This window comes from Carlito syrichta, unplaced genomic scaffold (assembly GCF_000164805.1).
Source record: "Carlito syrichta isolate Samal-C Ts95f unplaced genomic scaffold, Tarsius_syrichta-2.0.1 Scaffold312225, whole genome shotgun sequence".
Lineage (NCBI taxonomy): Eukaryota > Metazoa > Chordata > Mammalia > Primates > Tarsiidae > Carlito > Carlito syrichta.
In genome coordinates this window covers 457240-475646 of record NW_007256321.1, presented here as the reverse complement: position 1 = coordinate 475646, position 18407 = coordinate 457240, and the positions used below count along the sequence as shown (strand labels likewise).

The following is an 18407-nucleotide window of genomic DNA, read 5'->3' as shown; positions in this document are numbered from 1 at the left end:
GTTGAAAGTTCTAAGCCACCAAAGATTCATTAATGCTGTGTGAACAAGAAAGTCCCACTGTCTGTTTCTCTGAGGCTATGTCTTAGAGTTGTTAAAATATTTCTGGCAAAGCCGGGCTCGGTGGCTCAGCCTGTAATCCCGCGCCTTTGGGAGGCTGAGGTGAGTGGATTGCATGAGTCCGCGGGTTCGAGACCCGCCTGGGCAGCGAGACCTCATCTCTACAATAAATCAAAAAATCAGCCGGGCGTGGTAGCGCATGCCTGTAATTCCGGCTACTCGGAAGGCTGAGGCGGAAGGATCGCCGGAGCCCTTCAGGTCGAGGCTGCGGTGGCCGGGAGCGGCCATGGCACTCTAGTCTGGGTGACAGAGTGAGACTCCAACTAAAATAAATAAATAAATAAATAATAAAAAAAATAAAGACCTCAAATTAATCTTCCAAGTTAAGGCTCCCTGTCCTGAGAGCTACTGCTCTCTTCAAAACACTTGAGCTGCTAGTCCTTCCTTTAGAATCTCTGAACCTTGGGACCTACCGATTATGCAGTTTTCTTCTGATATTTGCTTTCATTTCTGAGGAGTTCTGCCCCTTCCCTTACCCTCTTCTCCCAAAACCTCCGCCTCCCCTCAGTCCCCTGTCTGGGTGGTGGGCGCACAATACCAAGTGCCTAAAAGGTCTGAGGGAGAGAGTCTGGGGTGGGGTGGAGGAATCATTGGATGTCCCAAGTGCAAACTGCTTTCTTTCTGATCCTTGCTTGCCCATTTCCTCCCTTTTCAACTGTGTTTAATTTTTAATGAAGTTATAAGTGGTGTAGGAAAAAAGTATGTTGGCTTAAAAACAGCATGAGGCCTGGGTTGCACATTGTATCAGTGGCGCTGTAATCTTTCCAATGTCTCTGACGTTGACAGTGTCTCTTCCTGGTTGATTGTCGCCTGGGCCCTCTTTATCCAGTAAGCAACCACGAGGGCTTCTCTCTGTGGAGTTGTCCAGAGCTTTGTGGTAGAAAGAGGTGTTTCTGAAACACTGCAGCAGATCTTTCCTGTCTGAACGGAACCATGTGTCTGACTACCTTGCTGTCCTTCCAGACGCCTCACCAGGCCTGCTCTGTGCAGAACTTCCACCTTTCACCACACTCCGCTCCTCTGAACTTCCTCTCTTCGTCAGCCCCAGGGCGTTGAGGCTGGGTTTCTCTCCAGCTCTCTCCACTTTAGAAGAGACTCTTCTAAGTATTTTGCTTTTCCAATTCCTGTTGCTTCCGTCATTGTGAAGAGTCACCCAGGCCGCTGGAGCTCAGTACTCTAAGATCAAGTTCAGAACAGGTCTGTGTGTGAAGCTAAAGGACATACATACGCACACCCTTGTGGAGTGATACTGTGTGGTGGAAGGACTACTACAACTCAAAGGAATAGTTAATAAATCCAGTATTAATCTGTTGCGAGAATGGGCCTCTTTTTGCCTTGCTGTCCACTCCTGACTCTTGGCCCCCTTTGGAGCAACGGAAGGGTGCACTCTCTTCCTGTGACTGTTCCCGCCTTAGCCACCATCCCTGCCCATCCTACTAGGGCTGGCTCCTGAGGGTAGGTCACAGGTACTGCTTCCCACTGAGCTTGTGGGGCCGGGGCTGTAGGACCAGGACACCTGTCTGTGTGGCTCCCGCTGCTGGCTATAAGGTTTAAGTGAACCCTGGGCTAGGTCTCAGAAAGGAAGTGCTGGCATCCGTGTTGGAGCTAGAAGTTGGAAGATAATTCCTTCCACCTCCCCACCCCCAGGGAGCTTCTCAGTTTCCAGGTGCTACTCTGTTCTTTCCCAGCTCCACACTGTCTCCCTCAGTTCTGGAGGCAGCATCAGACCACTTCCTGTGGACAGCATGAAGTCCAGGGAGTGAGAAGCAAGCAGGGGCAGGGAGCCGCTGATCCAAAGCATGGCCGTCAGCCACTGTGCCCACCCCCAGCAACTGCAGCACACGACCCTAGCTTTCTGGGCTGGCTCTTTCCCTCTTTCCCTGGGAAGGAGCCTTATTTCTCATCTCCTTCAGTCCCAAGGGCCTTTCATTTCCTGTTTCCCTCCTCCTCTGCCCTCATTTTGGGCCCCATTCCATCAGGGAAGTTGGGTGTTCTGTGGACCAGAGGCACCACTGCAGAGTCACGTGGGGGAGAAGGGAGGGCCACACCAGACACCCACGACAGCTTGAAGACAGCCTGGCTCCACTCAGAGATGACAGGAAGCCCAGAGGTTTTGAACACTCAGTTTAATTTAAAACAGGCACAAGTGCAAACAATTCACAAAAGTTTCTAGGGAAGATGCTTTTGTTTTGAAAACTCTGACCCTTAAAAAAAAGTCCTTGCAATTTCTTTGCCCCAAAGCAGGCCACTAGGGAGCAGAGGAATCTAAAAATATTATCTAGATAGGGTCCAGACACCTGAAGTTCTTCCCTGGAATTCCCTGTTTCACAGCAGCCCTGAAGGCGAGGAGGGAAGTAGGACAAGGAGACAGGTGTCTGCGGAGGCAGCTAGGGCAGATGGTTCGCACAAATGGGGTGACCATGCCCTTGATATGATAGAACCCCAGGAGGTGATCACCTTCTCCCCCAGCAGGGTTCTGAAGAGAAGAATGGGTCCCTGATGACCTGGTTATTGAGACAAAATTGACAGAGTTTATATTCTCTTAGGGCTTCTATCTCTGGCCCTCACACTCGACAGTACAGGAGGAACTCAGAAGCCTCCCGAGCTCCCAGGATGTGTTAGACTCAATACAGCCCTCTTCACGGGTAGGGTAGAAACATGGGACTTGAGAGGTGGGAATCCAGGCCAAGAAAGCAGGCCCTTTTAGGCCAGAACTTAGTGGGACAGACAGTGGGGTGGCCTTCCTGAAGCTGGCTGTGGGTGACCTGAAGGGACCCGGGCTGTTGGGTGACCTTCCTCCCCTTACACACACACACACAGACACACACACACACACGGTGTTCTCTCCATCCTGTGAAGCGCGACCACTTGTACCACCAACTCCATTCTTTCTCTTTGACTCAGAAAATGCCCCATCGCCCCTCCCGCGGCCACGGCCGGCCATTTACAGTTCTGAGCAGGTTGTAAGGGAGGCAGAGCGGGTCGGGAAGCAGGTGTGGTGGGCCCGTGTCTTCAGGATGTCAGACACAAAGGAAGAGGAGGGTCTCAGGTAATAAAACCCTTCCCTGGGCCCTCTTGAGACCCCCAAGGTTGGAAGCCGGAGCTGAGAACAGCAAGTATCTGTGTGAAGACAGGCAGTCTGCCCTCTCTGGTGGCCTGGGATGCTAGTGTACAACTACCTTTAAAAAACCACAGCAGCCTCTTCTGCTGTGTTGGCCGCAGTGGCCAGGAGCGCTGGTCTCCGCATTTCTTAGAAATATCCCTGTGCAAATGACAAAGGGTCATCCTGTAGAAGAAGTCTCCCTCATCCCAGAGGCAACTGGGGACTGCGGAGGGAGAAAGACGGAGGGGGCAGGTCCGGCCTGGCCCAGCAGGCTGAGGGGCAGGAGGGTGGGGGTGGGGCTTCACATTCAATCTTTGGAGAGAATACTGAGAGAATGAGGCAGGCAAGCCCTGCCAGCAGGCTGGCTGCCCAGTGTCCCCCGCCTGTGGGCACAGGTGGCAGGTGCACTCAGGGTGTGGGCTCAGCAGGTGGAGGTCTGCTTGCGGTAGAGCTGGATCAGGGGCACCAGGCACTCGGGCAGCCCCGTCTGCAGCAGGAAGGGGTGGTCCAGGAGCTCCTGGGCTGTGGCTCTCTCTTGGGGGTCCCGCACCAGCATCCGTTCCAGGAAGTCTCGCAGCACTGGTGAGACCTGTGGAGACAGGGCAGTGAGAGGAAACCACGCTTTGCAGTCACTTTGGGGTGACCTGACTGCCCGGTCCTGCCATCATTTGCAAGTCTTGAACTTTCTGGTTTCTTACTTCCTGGCCCTCCTGGGTCCCCTAGCCCTCACCATCTAGCCCTTCTCAAGGCGTTCAGCACTCGGGCTCTGCAGCTCTATGGAAGGGGTATGGAACTGGCATCAGTGGTCCAGGCCTGGGTCCATCACTAAGGATAGATCCTGAGGATAGGATCCAGGCAAGTTACAATTTTCTCTAGGCTTCAGTTTTCTCATCTGCAAAATGGCTAATGATAAAGTATGCATGTCCTGTTTGCCACACAGGGTGTTAGTGAAAATTAAAAAAAGAGGTCAGGGATGAGGAAGTGCTTTGAAATATAGAAAAGAACAAGGTGAGCCCTGAAAAGGAAGATTTCTTTGTTGCTCTCAGCCTTGAAGTCTATGGCAAGGGCTTATCTTGGTACATGTTGAGCCAATATCTTGGGAAGAGGCTGTCTTGGGCAAGACTCTGGGGAATTCACCAGTTGGAAGTCTCCATCTGCTAATCTTGGGGTGGGCAGTGCAGGCTCCAAGGACCAGTGGTCTTGAAAGGCGTTTCCTATTGGTCCTCCCATCCAGCTGTGTGCTGGGGCCACAGAACTATTTTGCTACGTTGAGACTGGGCGTCAACCCTCTGGGACATTTCTTGTTCTGGCCACCAGATGGCAGTGCCACTTTGCAGCCCTGTGCTCACCTGCCAGCAGGGGGTGCCCACTGGTAAGGCCTGTGGGTTTGGAGTGGAGTTTGCAGAAAAGGGTTCAATATACACACATCTATCCATCTATCCATCTATACTGGTTTTAAGGGGAAAGATGGGCTCATGGTGGTCAGGATGTGCAACGGTGGAGGACAAGCCATTCATTCTGACAGCCGGGAAACACTGTGTCGTGGCATGGATCTCCTGACCAGTGGGGCAGAGAGTTTGTGTTCAATTAAGCATCCTCCAGTTGGGTGCAGTGGCTCACGTCTGTAATCCCAGCACTTTGGGAGGCAGAAGTAAGAGGACTGCCTGAGCCCAGGGTTCGAGACCTGCCTGGGCAACTTGGCGAGACCTCATCTCTACAATAAATCAAAAAATTGACTGGACGTGGTGGTGTGTGCCTGTAGTTCCAGTTACTTGGAAGGCTGAGGCAGAAGGATCACATGAGCCCAGCAGGTTAAGGTTGCAGTGGCTATGAGTGTGCCACTGCACTCCAGCCTGGGCAACAGTGAGACTCTGACTCAAAAAAAAAAAAAAAAAATTAAGCTTCCCTGGACAGCAGAGATTGCTGCTGTCCTTGCTTTCCCTGCTCATAGGTGTCGCGGAGCTCCTGTCAAGCGCCTGCTGAGGAGCGAGTCTACTGCTGCAGCTGCAGGTGCAGACTTGTTGGCGTGAGCATGAGAGTTTGGGTACAGATGCAGCCCCACACCCAGCGCAGATTTTGTGTGGCGAGAGAGGAGTCTTTCCAAGGAGCTCATACCCAGCTCATACCCAGCTTCTGGTGCTCTCGTCCCAGGAAGAATGGAGCCTGTGGTGGTGTGTGCCTGTAGTTCCAGCTACTTGGAAGGCAGCATGCAGCCCCATGCAGCAACTGACCTTGTGAGAGTTTCTCAGCTTGGGTGGGGGACTGTCCCGGAGCCTCTTCATGGCTTGCACTGGGGAGTCACTGAAGTAAGGCGGCTCCCCATCCACCATCTCAATCACCATGATGCCCAGAGACCAGATATCCACCTGCAGGAGGAGAATGTCCCCGACCATGATTGCCAGAGTCAGGCCCCTGGGTAGTAGCGTGCTGGAGGGGGAGGGGAGCAGCTGGTCCCAGCTTCCCCTTGCTGAGTCTGTCTCCTCCCTCCCCTGGTCACCTACCCTGCGGTCAGGTACTTCCCTCATGAGTGACCACTGCCTGTAGGGACACAGCTGTCAGCCACCCTCTGAGAAAGGCCATCATACATGGGGAGGCCTGGCCACACTCCATCTTGCCCTAAGCTGGGGGGAGCACTTGCAGGATGTGTTTTTGGCAGCAATGTCACAGATGAGAGCAGCCCTATCAAAAAGGGGGAAGGGTACTGACTAAGTAGGAGTCTGAGGACCAGGGCTATTTTTGGTGAGGGCTCCACAGGGGGTCACATGAAGAGCTTCGTGTCCCCAAGCCACCTTTGGGAAGCCCCTGGGGGATGGAGGGAATGGTTACCTCAGTGGCATACAAAGACCTGGAGATCACTTCAGGAGCCATCCAGTAGGGAGTTCCCACCAGGGACTTCCTCTTAGGGACGTCTTTGCTGATCTGAGCACAGAATCCAAAGTCGGAGAGCTTCACCTAGGGTTGAAAGGGGAGTGAATGGTGGATCAGGAGGAGGGATGCTAGGAGCAGGGAATTAGGTGGACGTGGCTGTGCCAGGGATAGAGAGGGGCATACCCTGCCATCAAGTGTCAGCAGGATGGAGTCGCTTTTGATGTCCCGGTGGATGACACCCTGGGCATGCAGGTAAGCCAGGGCCTGCAGCACAGACTCACACACAGTGGCGATCTGCTCCTCGTTCAGCCTAGACAGGGAAGGCGGGCCATGCAACAGAAGAGAATGTTAGCTTTGGCAGGGCTGCAGGTGTCTGGACTGGGTGGAGTATAAGTCCCCGGTAGCAGGCCCCCACGGCTCCCAAGCAGTCTGTTTGGCAGCCCGGTGGGGCCGTAGTCCTGGTGAAAACGGGCCTGAGCCTAGCCTGGAGTCCACCCTTCTCTTCCCCACTCCCAAGACCCCTGGGTTCCAGTTACCCCAGACAGGCAGAGGGCCCAGGACAATCTGACAGGCACCCCAGCCCTTCTGGGCCACAGGCAGAAGAGGCGATGGGAGGCAGCCTGCACTTAGGGCCCAGCCTTCCCAGATGCTCACCTGACTTGGGAGACAATGTCTGTGAGGGCCCCGCCCTGCAGGAATTCCATGAGCACCCACAGCTCCTCGCCTACCAGGTAGCTCTTGTACATCTCCACCACGTTGAAGTGTTGGTAGTCTCGCATGATCACCACCTGGGGGCAGGTGGGGGCCTGAGTGCCAGGCACAGCGCCCGCAAGGCTAGGCCACCCACTGCCCCTGCTCACACATGCCCATTCCTCGCCCCCGCCCATGTCCCTCCTGTCCTCCCACCTCGTTAAAGAGCAGCTCCCTGCGCTGCTGCTTCCTGAGGTCCATCATCTTGACGGCCACCTGGCGGCCTGAGTGCTTCTCCCGGGCCAGGCAGACGATGCCCGTGGAGCCCTCGCCAATCTTCACGTAGCTGTCCAGCAGCAGCCGGGGATCACCCTGGTCCACCACCATCCTGAGTGCAGCTTTGAACTGCTCATGCGTCACAACACCCGTGTCCTCGCCAGCCAGGGCACCCTTGGCCACCGTGGGGTCCTGGGGCAGGTACAGATTGCTGGTGCTGATCTGGGCGTGCCGGGTACGGGGGGAGCCGGCCGGGGAAGACCGGCCTGGAAGCGGGCCTGCGGCCGGGGCAGTACGGAGGGACTTCTGGGGGCTGCTGGTATCCGAAGTGGTCAGAGGGCCGAAGGTCCCCGCTGGCTGGTCGGAGGGCAAGGACTGGGCCTTGGCCACCAGGCTTGTTGGGGAGTCTTTCTGCAGCGGTCGGAAGGATGAGCTGGGCTGCAGGGACAAAAAAAGAAACAGGAAGGGGCATGATTGCGGCAGCATTTGGAGCAACCTTCCTAGATGCAGGGGGTGGCTGCTGTGACCTCGGGACTCTGGTAGGGTCAGACAGGGCATCAGACCAAACTGGGGAGGTGCTGTGAGTAAAGATTTTCAAAGAGCTGAAGCCCAGCCCCAGGCCTGCTCGAGATGCCAGCCCCCAGCACTCCAAGGTGAGCAGGCCAGCAGCGGCTCTTTACATCCACTCCACTGTGCCTAAGAAGACAAAGACAGCCAAGTCCCCGTGGGGTCCGGTGCTGGGTATTTCTTCCTGGGTAATTGACAGCTAGACCCCAGGGAGGCCACCGTGAGGCAGAATCTTCCCTCTGTGTGGAGGGGCTGCTCAGAGAATCTGGGTCAGAGGCGTTCTTCACTCCCAAGGCTCCCCTACCCTAAAGCCCACGTGGTGGAAGAGGCCCCTGGTAGTGAGATGGGGAGCAGTGGGCAGCGGTGACTCGACTCTCAGGACCAGGCAGGGAGGCCACAGCTGGGGTCTGATGGCCCTGACTGCAGTAGGGAGTCTGCGTGTCTGTGCTGGGAGGTTATGTCCCCGACAGAGGACCGCAGAGCTTTGTTACCATGTGGGGGTTTCTCAGGTGTCCCCCATGGGCTGGGGATCTGAGGCCAGAGAGATCTGGAATCAGGGTAGGTCCAGCCAAACCCAAGCCTTGAGGTTGGGATTGGGGAAGTCTCTTAAGGACTTCCCAGAGCAGCCCCTCCACTTCCTCCCAGGCATGAAACTCCTGGCTAAGGACCCCCCAGAAGGGAAGAGAAGGCAAGGAGCTTATCTTCATGGCCTCTAGTGGGAAAGAAGGGAAGGTGGAGCTGAGGGGCAGTCCAGGCCCCCAGTGAGCACAGCTCCAGCCTAGCTCTGGAGCCTGTGAGGGGTTTCTCTGCCTTTCCAGGGCCAAGCCCTGCTGCTATCCCTGGCAGGAAGGGGGCATCCTTTAGTTCTCTCCAAGGAGCTGCAACAGGACCCCTCCCAAGGACTGTGTGTTTTTTTGTTGTTTGTTTTTTTGAGTTGGAGTCTCACTCTGTCGCCTAGACTGGAGTGCAGTGGCATGCTCCCGGCCACCGCAGCCTCGACCTGCTGGGCTCCAGTGATCCTTCCACCTCAACCTTCCAAGTAGCTGGCACTATAGGTGTGTGCTACCATACCCGGCTCATTTTTTATTTATTGTAGGGACGAGGTCTTGCCAAGTTGTCCGGGAGGGTCTCGAACCCATGGGCTCCGGCAATCCACTTGCCTCAGCCTCCCAAAGTACTGCGATTACAGGCTGAGCCACCCAGCCCGGCCGACTATGTGTTTTAAAGAGCACCTGGAGGGAGACACTTTAGAGGCTGCAGAGAGGCCTTCTTGGAACTTCAAAGTCATTGCAGAGGTGGTTATCTAGGTGCCCAGTGGTCCTGGTTCTAATCCCAGAGCTGAACTGACTTACAGGAAATCTCCTCAACCAGTGAGCTTGTGGTGGGCTCTCGCTCAGGGACCCCAGATCTGGAGCTCAGACCCTACCAGGTTCAACCAGAGTCTTTTTCAACCTTCCCCCACCCCTCCCCTATGGACTACCACCCCAGCCCCGGCTTCAGGGCTCCCACTCCCCAACCCAGTCCCTGGCCTCTCTAAGGAGGAGCCCCTGTCAGCTGAGAGCCATGCCATGGCCGACTTCTGCCACCCCCACACCCTAGTGTGTGCCAGCCTCTGGCAGCCTGTGCCTGGCTCAGGCTCGACCTTTGCAGGAAAGGAGCCAGAAAGCTTCCTGGGATTGCTTGGAATTACTCCATCCCTGGTGAGCATATTCGAACGGTAAATAGATTCTCCCATGTCTTTGCCAGCACTTGACCTTCACTTTCACTGTCTGTGCCCTCTTCCGTACAGTGGGGCAGTGGGACCAGGGGTTCGGTCCTGGTCTGCTCTGCCTGTGATGAGTCTTAGGCAAACCACCCTCTCTGAGCCCCAGTCTTCTCCACAAATGTAGGGGCCGTGCGCTGTGATCTGGGGAACTAGATAAACTGCAGACTTCCAGCTCGGAGACAGATTCAGTGGGTCCCTAGGGTACAGACTGCATTTTAACAAGGTTCCTGGGCTTGGATGTGGAAGGTCCACGGAACATACTTTGAGAAGCTCTAGATGAATGAACCATGTGATTCCATGGCCTCAGGGAGCCTCTAGGAGGGCTGTGACAGGGGTGGAGGGAACATGGCCATTACTGAGGCTGTGCCAGGTCCTGGGAGCAGAGACTTCATGAGATATCACAGGCAGGGACTGTCACTAGGCAGAGACTGAAGGGAGGTGGGGCAGTGCTCACTGTAGCATACAATCACCCCATCAGCCCCCAAGGCCCTGTAAAAAAAACCCAGGGATCTGAGGAGACTGCCTGCTGGCCTGTGAGAAACTGAGAAAACATGCTCTCCGAGCACCCATCCGTGTAGTGTGGAGCCAAGCTTGGGGACCACATAAAGTTTCTCTTGATGTTGTTCTATGGCCCCTTGACCTGTCTTCACCCAGAAGTTCCTAAGGAAGGCTGTATAAGGAGCTCCTGTTTTTCATTTTTGTTTTTTGAGTGAAGGTCTCACTCTGTCCCAGGCTGGAGTGCAGTGGCATGATCACAGCTCACCGCAGCCTCGACCTCCTGGGCTTAAGGGATCCTCCCACCTCAGCCTCACGAGTAGCTGGGACTACAGGTACATGCCACCACGCATGGCAAATTTGTTGTTGTTGTTGTTGTTGTTGCTGAGGCGAGGTCTCCCTGTGTTGCCCAGGCTGGTCTCGAACTCCTGGTTTCAAGCAATTTCCCGCCTCAGCCTCAGCTGGGAGTTCAGGTGTGAGCCACCAAGCCCAGCCAGGATCTCCTTCGCCTTTTGGCCTCCAGGACTTCTACATGGGCTATCTCTGCTCTGTGAATGCGTGGGAGTGGAGGGGCTGATGTTGGGGGTTCCCTCCCTCTCTTCACTGATGAGGTCCCTGTGGTAATGCTGCTGCAGGTGCTGGCTGAGCTCAGGGATGGAGCCTGTGTCGGGCTGGAGGAGGGGTGGGTCCAGTCAGGACCCCAGCACCAGCGACGTGTGGGACATACGCTTGGGGGAGCTGGCTTGATCTTCATCAGTCTTGCTGCCTGTCTCCACAAAGAGGGAGCTGTTACTCAATGTAACCACAAGCAAGGACTTGAAACGTGTTAAGCCATGCAAGAGAGGGAGAGGGGGACACAGCTGTGGAGTTAATTAATTATTATGGGCTCTGGATGAATTCTGGAATCACTTGTGTGACTGAGACCTCCTGGGAAGGAAGCCACTAGAAGAGTCATGCATACAGTTACACTGATGCCTCATTTTCCCTCCCTGGGCCACAGCTCTCCCGCTGTGAGCTTAGGGGGCTATACCATAAGTGTTCTAAAGGGAGAGACCATGACAAAATATTTTTTAGAAATAAAGCCACTTGTGGAGGGCTTATCACTTTGATAAGTCCCTTCAATACGTGATCTCATTTAATTCTCATAACTCCGTGGGTTGTCTTCTTATCCCATGGGTACTGCAACCCATGAGGTGCCTGTGACCAACCACCCCTATGGTGTGGTCCCTTGGCATATAATGGAGTACATGGTACACAATAGGTGCTTAATCGATGCTTGCCCTTCTGATTCTAAGTGGAACACTGTTGTTTTTTTTTTGAGTTGGAGTCTCACTCTATCACCCAGGCTGGAGTGCAGTGGCACACTCACAGCCACCGCAACCTCGACCTGCTGGGCTCAGGTGATCCTTCCACCTCAGCCTTTCAAGTAGCTAGAACTACAGGCATAAGTCACCGTGCCTGGCTAATTTTTAAATTTATTGTAGAGATGAGGTCTCGCCAAGTTGCCCAGGCTGGTCTCGAATCTGTGGGCTCAGGCAATCCTCTCACCTCAGATTCCCAAAGTGTTGGGATTACAGGTGTGAGCCACTGCACCCAGCTCTCTCTTTTTTTTTTTTTTAAGTTCAAAGTCTCACTTTGTCACCCAGGCTGGAGTGTAGTGGCACGATCACTGCTACCACAGCTTCCACCTGCTGGGCTCAGGTGGTCCTTCTGCGTCAGCCTTTCAAGTAGCTGGAACTGGAGGTGCACGCCACCACACCTGGCTCATTTTTTGATTTATTGTAGTGACGGGTTCTTGCCAAGTTGCTCAGGCTGGTCTCGAACCCCTGGGCTCAGGCAATTCTCTCGCCTCCACCTCCCAAAGTGCTGGAATTACAGGCATGAGCCATCATGCCCGATGGAACACTTCTCACCCCCCAAAGCTCCTAACCAAATGTCTTGCCTCTTTGGCCTCCTTGGCCCCACTCCTGGTCTTCCTGTGCTCTTTAGCCACAGTGACCCCAAGCCATGCTGCCTGGGGCTGGGCACAGGAGCCTTGGGGTCTGTACTCAGACCCTCCCACAGCCATGCTTGGCATAATGTGGCCTTAGTGGCCTGAGCGCTCAGGGCTCAACCTCTGGGATGTACCCAGTAAGGGTGGCTGCCGGCTTAGTGTGGGGGCTCCTGGGGTAGGTGGAGGAGGAGGAAGCCTCATCTCCCCACCTGTGTTGGGATTTGCTTAAAGCAGCAGTTCTCAATGAGGGTGCTTCAGAGACATTTGGCAATGTCTGGAGGCCTTTTCAGTTGTCCCAACCAAAAACAGCTCTGTAAAGCCCAGAACCTTCCCTGGGTGCCTACTAGCATCTAGCAGATGGAGGCCAGGGATGCTACCACAATGCACAGGAGAGCCCCACAGCAAAGGACTATTGATCCAAATGTCTGGTGGCTCAGCCTGTAATCCCAGCACTTTGGCAGGTGAGTGGATTGCTTGAACCCATGGGTTCGAAACCCACCCGTGCAACTTGGCAAGACCTCATCTCTACAATAGATCTGAATGTCAACTGAGCAGAAGTTGAGAAGCCCTGGCCTAGGGCAGACCAGAGGGTCTCAGCTCTGCCTTTAAGAGGCCCAGCATGAGAGTATACATCTAGACAGTTATGCCCAAGGTACCTAGGAGGAATCTACTCCCCTGGATTTGAAATGTGATATCTCTGAACCCAAGATGACTACTACCTGCTTCCAAAGATATGAGAGACATCCCAGCATACCCAGCAGCAGTGCCCTATGGTGGGTACTCAGTAAACTGTGTGGGGATAACAGACCTATCCCCTGCTGTGGGATGTTGCCAGGAACCCAGAAAGATACATGTCAGTGCCCAGCCCAGTGTCGAGACCCCCTTTTTCCCAATTCCTGAAGCCCACCCAGCAGGATTCCCAAGAGGCAGTGGGGGGAGCAAGCTCCGAGTCTTACCTCCTAGCCGTGTGCACTGCCCTGCTCCCACCTTAGCTTCCTGGGGGTGTCTCCCTAGATGCACAGCTTTCCAGAGACCTGTCAGCTCACAGACACTCATGGTCCTCACACAGACACATCAAGTCACACCCCATGGGGGATCCCAGCCCACTGTCCTTGGTCCTAATGGGGGCTTGGTGTGTGCAAAGCCCAGAACCTTCCCTGGGTGCCTCAGCTGGCAGGACCTAGAAAGGTTGTAAGTCTAGGACATCCCCTATACCCCCATCCCTGGTTCAGCTGGATGACAGCCACCCTGTCACCGAAAGAGGAAAACCCAGGCTTGGGTCCTGGGGAGGAGAGGAGGCTTCATTACTCATGCTACTGTCCCAGCTGTTTCTTAGGCCTGCCTTAAAGACCTCCTCTGAAGGAGCAAGTGGCTGCCCTGGTTATAATGCTTTCATAACAAGAGCCACACCACTAAGGCCTGGGACGGACGGGCAGTTCCAGCAAGCACCCACTCCCACCTTCCTTCTCTGACTCACTCTCCATGCCTGGGGCTGTCTCACCCTCTCTAACTCAGTCTTCTTATCTGCCGAATGGGAGAGGAGTTTATGGTCACTACCAATAGCATGCCATAGGGCCAATAAGAAGCAGAAACATGCTAAAATCTGCCTGCCAAAAAATGTCACCACTGGGGCTCCCTTCACACTTTCCTTTCTCACAAGAAAATTGTGCATTAGAGGCCATCCCACATGCCACAAGTCAGCTCTCCTGCTGCTCCCAGACCAGGCAAAATTCAATCCTCCAGTTTTTCATCTGGCCACACACTCAGGAACAAATAATAACAGAAATGTGAAACAAAACAATGACCACAAAGAAAAGGAGAGAAAGGAAGGAAGGAGGGAGGGAGGAGGAAGCCAGCCTCACTGAGAAGGGGGTTCCATGCACATTTCTGCCGTCTTAGGGAGAAGCGGTCCAGGGAGCCTCTCTGTAGGTCCTTGGTGGGTAAGGCCAGGCAGGGCATGGGTCCCTACACCCATTCCCCAGTGGACGCCTGCTCCCTGTCCTCCTGGGAGTGGCCCTAGAGGGAAGCCCCAACCCGACCTACCTTGCTCTGTAGTGGAGGGCCTGGCTTGCTGCCACTTGGAGGCGCCGTGGCAGGAGTGGACAGGAACATGCTTCGGAAAAGCCTGCGCTTCAGGCTGCTCTCCTGGGTCTTTGGGCTAGGGTTGCCTTCCCCAGAGGGCCTGCCTGTGGCCGAGCCCACCAGGCAGGACTGTGGCCGGGCCTCCTCAGAGCCATGCTTGGCAGCCTTCATCCCACGTCTGCCGGTGGCTGTAGGGGGTGAGGTGCCTGGGGGGGAACTCTGCAGGCAGGTACCCAGCTGCAGGCAGCGCTGAGAAGCACCCTGGAACTCGGCAGGGCCCAGGGACTGTGCCTTCGTGGCCAGCCCATTGGGCAGGACCTGTGGGCTCTGTGGCTCGGGCCATGGCATCTGCTTGTGGCCTGCTGGTGTGCCCCCATTGCAGCTGAGGTAGAGGCTGTGGGGGTCAGTGCGCTCAGACTGGGGGCTCTGGAGGTACATGTCTGGGTCAGTGGCCCAGTGCTCATCCCCCAGCAGCCCCAGAGACTGTGCCCGCCGTCGGCTGGTGGGGCTGCGGCCACGCAGGGTGTTGGAGCTGATGACCGACAGCTTCTGGATGTCGTTGAGCAGCCCCGAGATGTAACCGTCCACAGGCCCGGAGCTGCCCCGCACCACCGTCTGTAGGGGGAAGAGAAAGGATTATGGGTGAGCTCTCTGATGGTGGCAGGGCTGAGAGGCCAGGAGATCAGGTCAGAGTGCATCCCCGGGGGCGAGGAACACCTAAGGCCCTCCCTTGTTGTATCATCCACCCGTTTGTTAATTTTTTAGCCATTTATCAGGGCCCACAGTAGGTCGGGCATGTGCTGATACAGGGTACAGGGAAGCAGTGAGTGCCATGGGGTTCCCGTCATCCTGCCCAAGTAGTGTGGTCAGCTGGGCCTAGGAGCTGTGGAGCACTGGGCAGAGGAGCTCCATTCTCTAGTCCATCTGTGGCCCTGGGGGAGATGTGCAGAGCTCTCTACAGAGGCAGAGGCCAGGCCAGGGGTCCCCTCCACATACACACTGACTTCATGGCCTCCAAACCCCAACTTGACCCCTGACCCCAACTCCTACCAGGCTCTCGCGTCTTGACTCACCCAAGTTCTCCCTGTCTGACTCACCCAACTAAGTTCTATCCATCTTGACTCATCCAATTAAGTTCTCCCTTTGGGGCTGTGGATCCAAATAGTGTACGAATATATACCAAAATACTATTCATTCTTATCTGAAATTCAAATTTAAGCTGGATGCGCTGGTCCAGACCTGTAATCCCAGCACTTTGGAAGGCGGAGACGAGGGGATTGCCTGAGCCCACGGGTTTGAGAACAGCCTGGGCAACTTGGTGAGACTTATCTCTACAATAAATTAAAAAATTTCCGGGTGTGGTAGTGCGGGCCCATAGCTCCGGCTATTTGGAAAACTGAGGTGGAAGAATCACCTGAGCCCAGTATGCCAAGGCTGCAGTGGCCATGAGTGTGCCACTGCACTCCAGTCTGGATGACAAAATGAGATTCCCACTCAAAAAAAAAAAAAAGAAATTTAAATTTAATTGGACATCTTGTATTTTGATTTGCTAAATCTGGCAACTTTGCTACCCTGCAGAGGAGCTCCCCAAGCTCTTCCTCCCTGGGTGACACAGGGAGAGAATGAGAGACTGCCTAGCACAGAATTAAAACACCGACTAATCGATAGCTAATAACTAGGTGGTTCCCCCCGGGGCCTTTGGGCTTAGCCAGGTATGGTTTTCTGTGGAGTAGGGGAGGCTGAGCTCAGCCAGCCATCCCTGACTTCCTCTCTTACCTTCATGGGCTGGAGCTGCACTCGCGTAATGCGCGAAGGGTCCACCACAGGCTTGGGGCGCCTTAACGTGTCCAGGATGTTCTGCCATTGTGGGGGGAGGCCCACGAACTTGCCTTCTTTGGGGTCAAAGGAGGTGTGGACACGGTGTTGAAAGTTCTGTGGGGCTGAGATCTCAGGGCGTTTCTTCTTTTTCTTGCGGAACATGGTGCCTGCAGGGGAGGGTCAAGCTGAGCTGGGGTTCAGGAAAACACGGCGGGGGAGGGGGGAGTGCCTACAGTGGGTGCTGGGGAGCCAGGCTCGGGCTCGCTCCCCTCCCCTCCCCCAGTACTGCTCCCCTGTCCCCTGGCTAGGGCTTCCCTCCACCCCCATCCCTACTTCCTCAGGGAAATGGCTGGCTCCCAGCAGAACAGTCCCAGAAACAACAAAAGCACCATAAATAAGCCAACGCAGACTATAAACAGGGGAAAGAGGTGTCTGTCTTCTCTTCTGTGCCAAGTCCCCTGCAGAGCAGGCAGACTCTGGGGGTGTGTTTTTATAAAATCCCAAGTCCCATTCCACTGTCAAAGAATTAAAAAGGGGGGAAAGAGGGAGGAAAGCTAGCAAACTTGTTTTATGAAGTGAGTAGAATCTTGAATCTTAAAACTAGATAGGAAGAGTACAAGAAAAGAAAAATCTGAAGAAACCTCACTTCTGAACATAAATGTGAACATCCCAAGCAGAACTAGCAAACTGAATCCAACAGTATGCTAAAGTTGTTTTTTGTTTTTTATCGCAGGCAATTCAGGCTTGTCCCAGGATGGTGCAACAACAGAAAATCTGTTAGTGTGATCCACAACATTAATAAGAAGGCAACTAGCTGATTCACAGTCAGGGATCATGTATCAGGGAACCTCAAAAGAGCTCTTATTGTCACCAGGTGCTTTACCTCAGTTTTACTTCTTTTCTTTTTCTTCTCTCTCTCTCTCTCTGTCTCTCTTGAGTTAGGCTCTCTCTCTGATGCTCAGGTTGGAGTGCAGTGGCATTATCACAGCTCATAACAGCCCAGACCTCCTTAGCTCAGGCGATCCTTCTGTCTCAGCCTTCTGAATAGCTGGGACTATAGGCGTGTGCCACCACACCTGCTAATTTTTTGATATTTGGAGAGATGCGGTCTCACCATGTTGCCTAGGCTAGTCTTGAACTCCTGGGTTCAAGCAATCCCCTTGGTCTCCCAAAGTGCATGAGCCACTGTGCCTGGCCCTTTGCCTCAATTTTAGAAAGGCCCTGAGCCAAGGGGACAGCCTGGGGTGGATGAGGGGCAGCTATCTTGGAATAAAGCTCTCCAGGTAAGGCAGAGAGGCCCACCCCCTCTTGGGCCTCTTCTTTTTGGTCTCTGAACTCTGACTGTACATAGCATCACTTGTGGTCAAGCCTGTAGCCTGGCTTTGCTCTGGCTTTGCCTAAGGTGCTCTCGGTCTCCCCCGATAGCCAGTAGTGTCACAGGCCTGAGACGGGTGATGTGACTAGATCTGAGAGAGGGAGACTGTGAGCCTGGGAAGGAAGGCAACTCTCCCACACAGCTGCTCTGGTCTCACCTTCAGGGGAGCCCCCAGCTTGGGATCATATGCTGATGGATGACGGGGCCCACTTGACGCCTTGGGATCTGAAAGGGCTCAAAACAGCTCAAAGGGTTCTTATGTCACCTAGAAAGGCCACACCCAGGTTTCAAGAAATGAAGTAAACATGTTTCTTGAATTGAAAGCATGGGTCATTCACCCATCTGAAGATCTGGAGTACAGGGGCCACTGCATTCTCTTTTGGCTCTGGAAATGGCATTTTCCTGGTCATTTTGGCAGGTTCTGGAGGAGGTCACAGACCTGGGAGGCAGCTGGTGCCCACTCAGAAAGGCAGGGGCCCAGAACAGACAGTGCTTCCTGCCAGGAACTCACCAAGCGTGAATCAATCTGAATTCACACAATATCTCTTGGACTGTTAGCTGCTCTTCTGGACTGAGGCTCAGGACTGTACCAAACACTAGAGACAGAGGCACATGTGCAGAACCCCTACGGACCAAGCACTATGGAATAAAAGACACCTGCTTTTATTAGTAGGAAGTCTCCCACTAATTTGGAGAGACTTTGAGCAAGTTACCTAAATGATTTGAGCTAATGGGGTTAATGAACGCTAGCTCACAGGGTGTAGGAAGTGTGAAGCGAGCAGATTTCCAGTAAGCGGTGGCTGGTTCTCTTACAATGTTTGCATCACTGTCTCAAAGCTTGGGGCCCTCCAGACACTGGCACTTGGGCAGACACAAGTCTGGGAGTGGTGCCAAACTCCTTCCTCTCAGATTTACCTGTCAAAAGTGGTCATGCCTGATTTCAGTGTTGAGGACTTGGTGGCTTCACCATATCTCCATTATGTAGCCTCTTCACCTCATGGTTTAGTAAAATCTGGCCTCCTTTCTCCCAGCCTTTGCTTTCTGCTACAGAAGAGTTTCCATCCAGCAGGTCTCTCCTCCCAGCCTCTTGGGCAGACCTGCTATTCCTGGACTAGTTTAGCTGCCTGTTGCATCCATGTCCTTGTAGCTAGGTGCAAGGACACACGCTACAGCTGAAAAAGAGCTGCCTGATACTTTTCCCCCAAGCACACCTCTCTCCCCAACTCCCCCTGCCCTACCCAAGTGCTCAGCTTTGGCT

General features: G+C 54.3%; 1 protein-coding gene and 1 long non-coding RNA gene across 2 annotated transcripts in view; one reads left to right on the top strand and one right to left on the bottom strand.

The window, feature by feature from the left end:
• LOC103272335 overlaps positions 1-1436 on the top strand; it is a 2363-nt gene extending 927 nt beyond the window's left edge. The window contains exon 2 of the long non-coding RNA XR_505115.1: positions 1081-1436. This is a non-coding gene — a long non-coding RNA (uncharacterized LOC103272335). The remainder of the gene's footprint in view (positions 1-1080) is intronic.
• Positions 1437-2226: 790 nt separating this feature from the next.
• PAK6 (p21 (RAC1) activated kinase 6) overlaps positions 2227-18407 on the bottom strand; it is a 41459-nt gene continuing 25278 nt past the window's right edge. The window contains exons 4-11 of the mRNA XM_008069842.2: positions 15733-15941; positions 13918-14571; positions 6995-7492; positions 6743-6876; positions 6272-6398; positions 6047-6172; positions 5452-5586; positions 2227-3809 (exon numbers count right to left, since the gene is read on the bottom strand). Of these exons, the coding sequence (XP_008068033.1) occupies positions 3642-3809; positions 5452-5586; positions 6047-6172; positions 6272-6398; positions 6743-6876; positions 6995-7492; positions 13918-14571; positions 15733-15936 (2046 nt within the window). The 5' untranslated portion in view covers positions 15937-15941 and the 3' untranslated portion in view covers positions 2227-3641. The remainder of the gene's footprint in view (positions 3810-5451; positions 5587-6046; positions 6173-6271; positions 6399-6742; positions 6877-6994; positions 7493-13917; positions 14572-15732; positions 15942-18407) is intronic.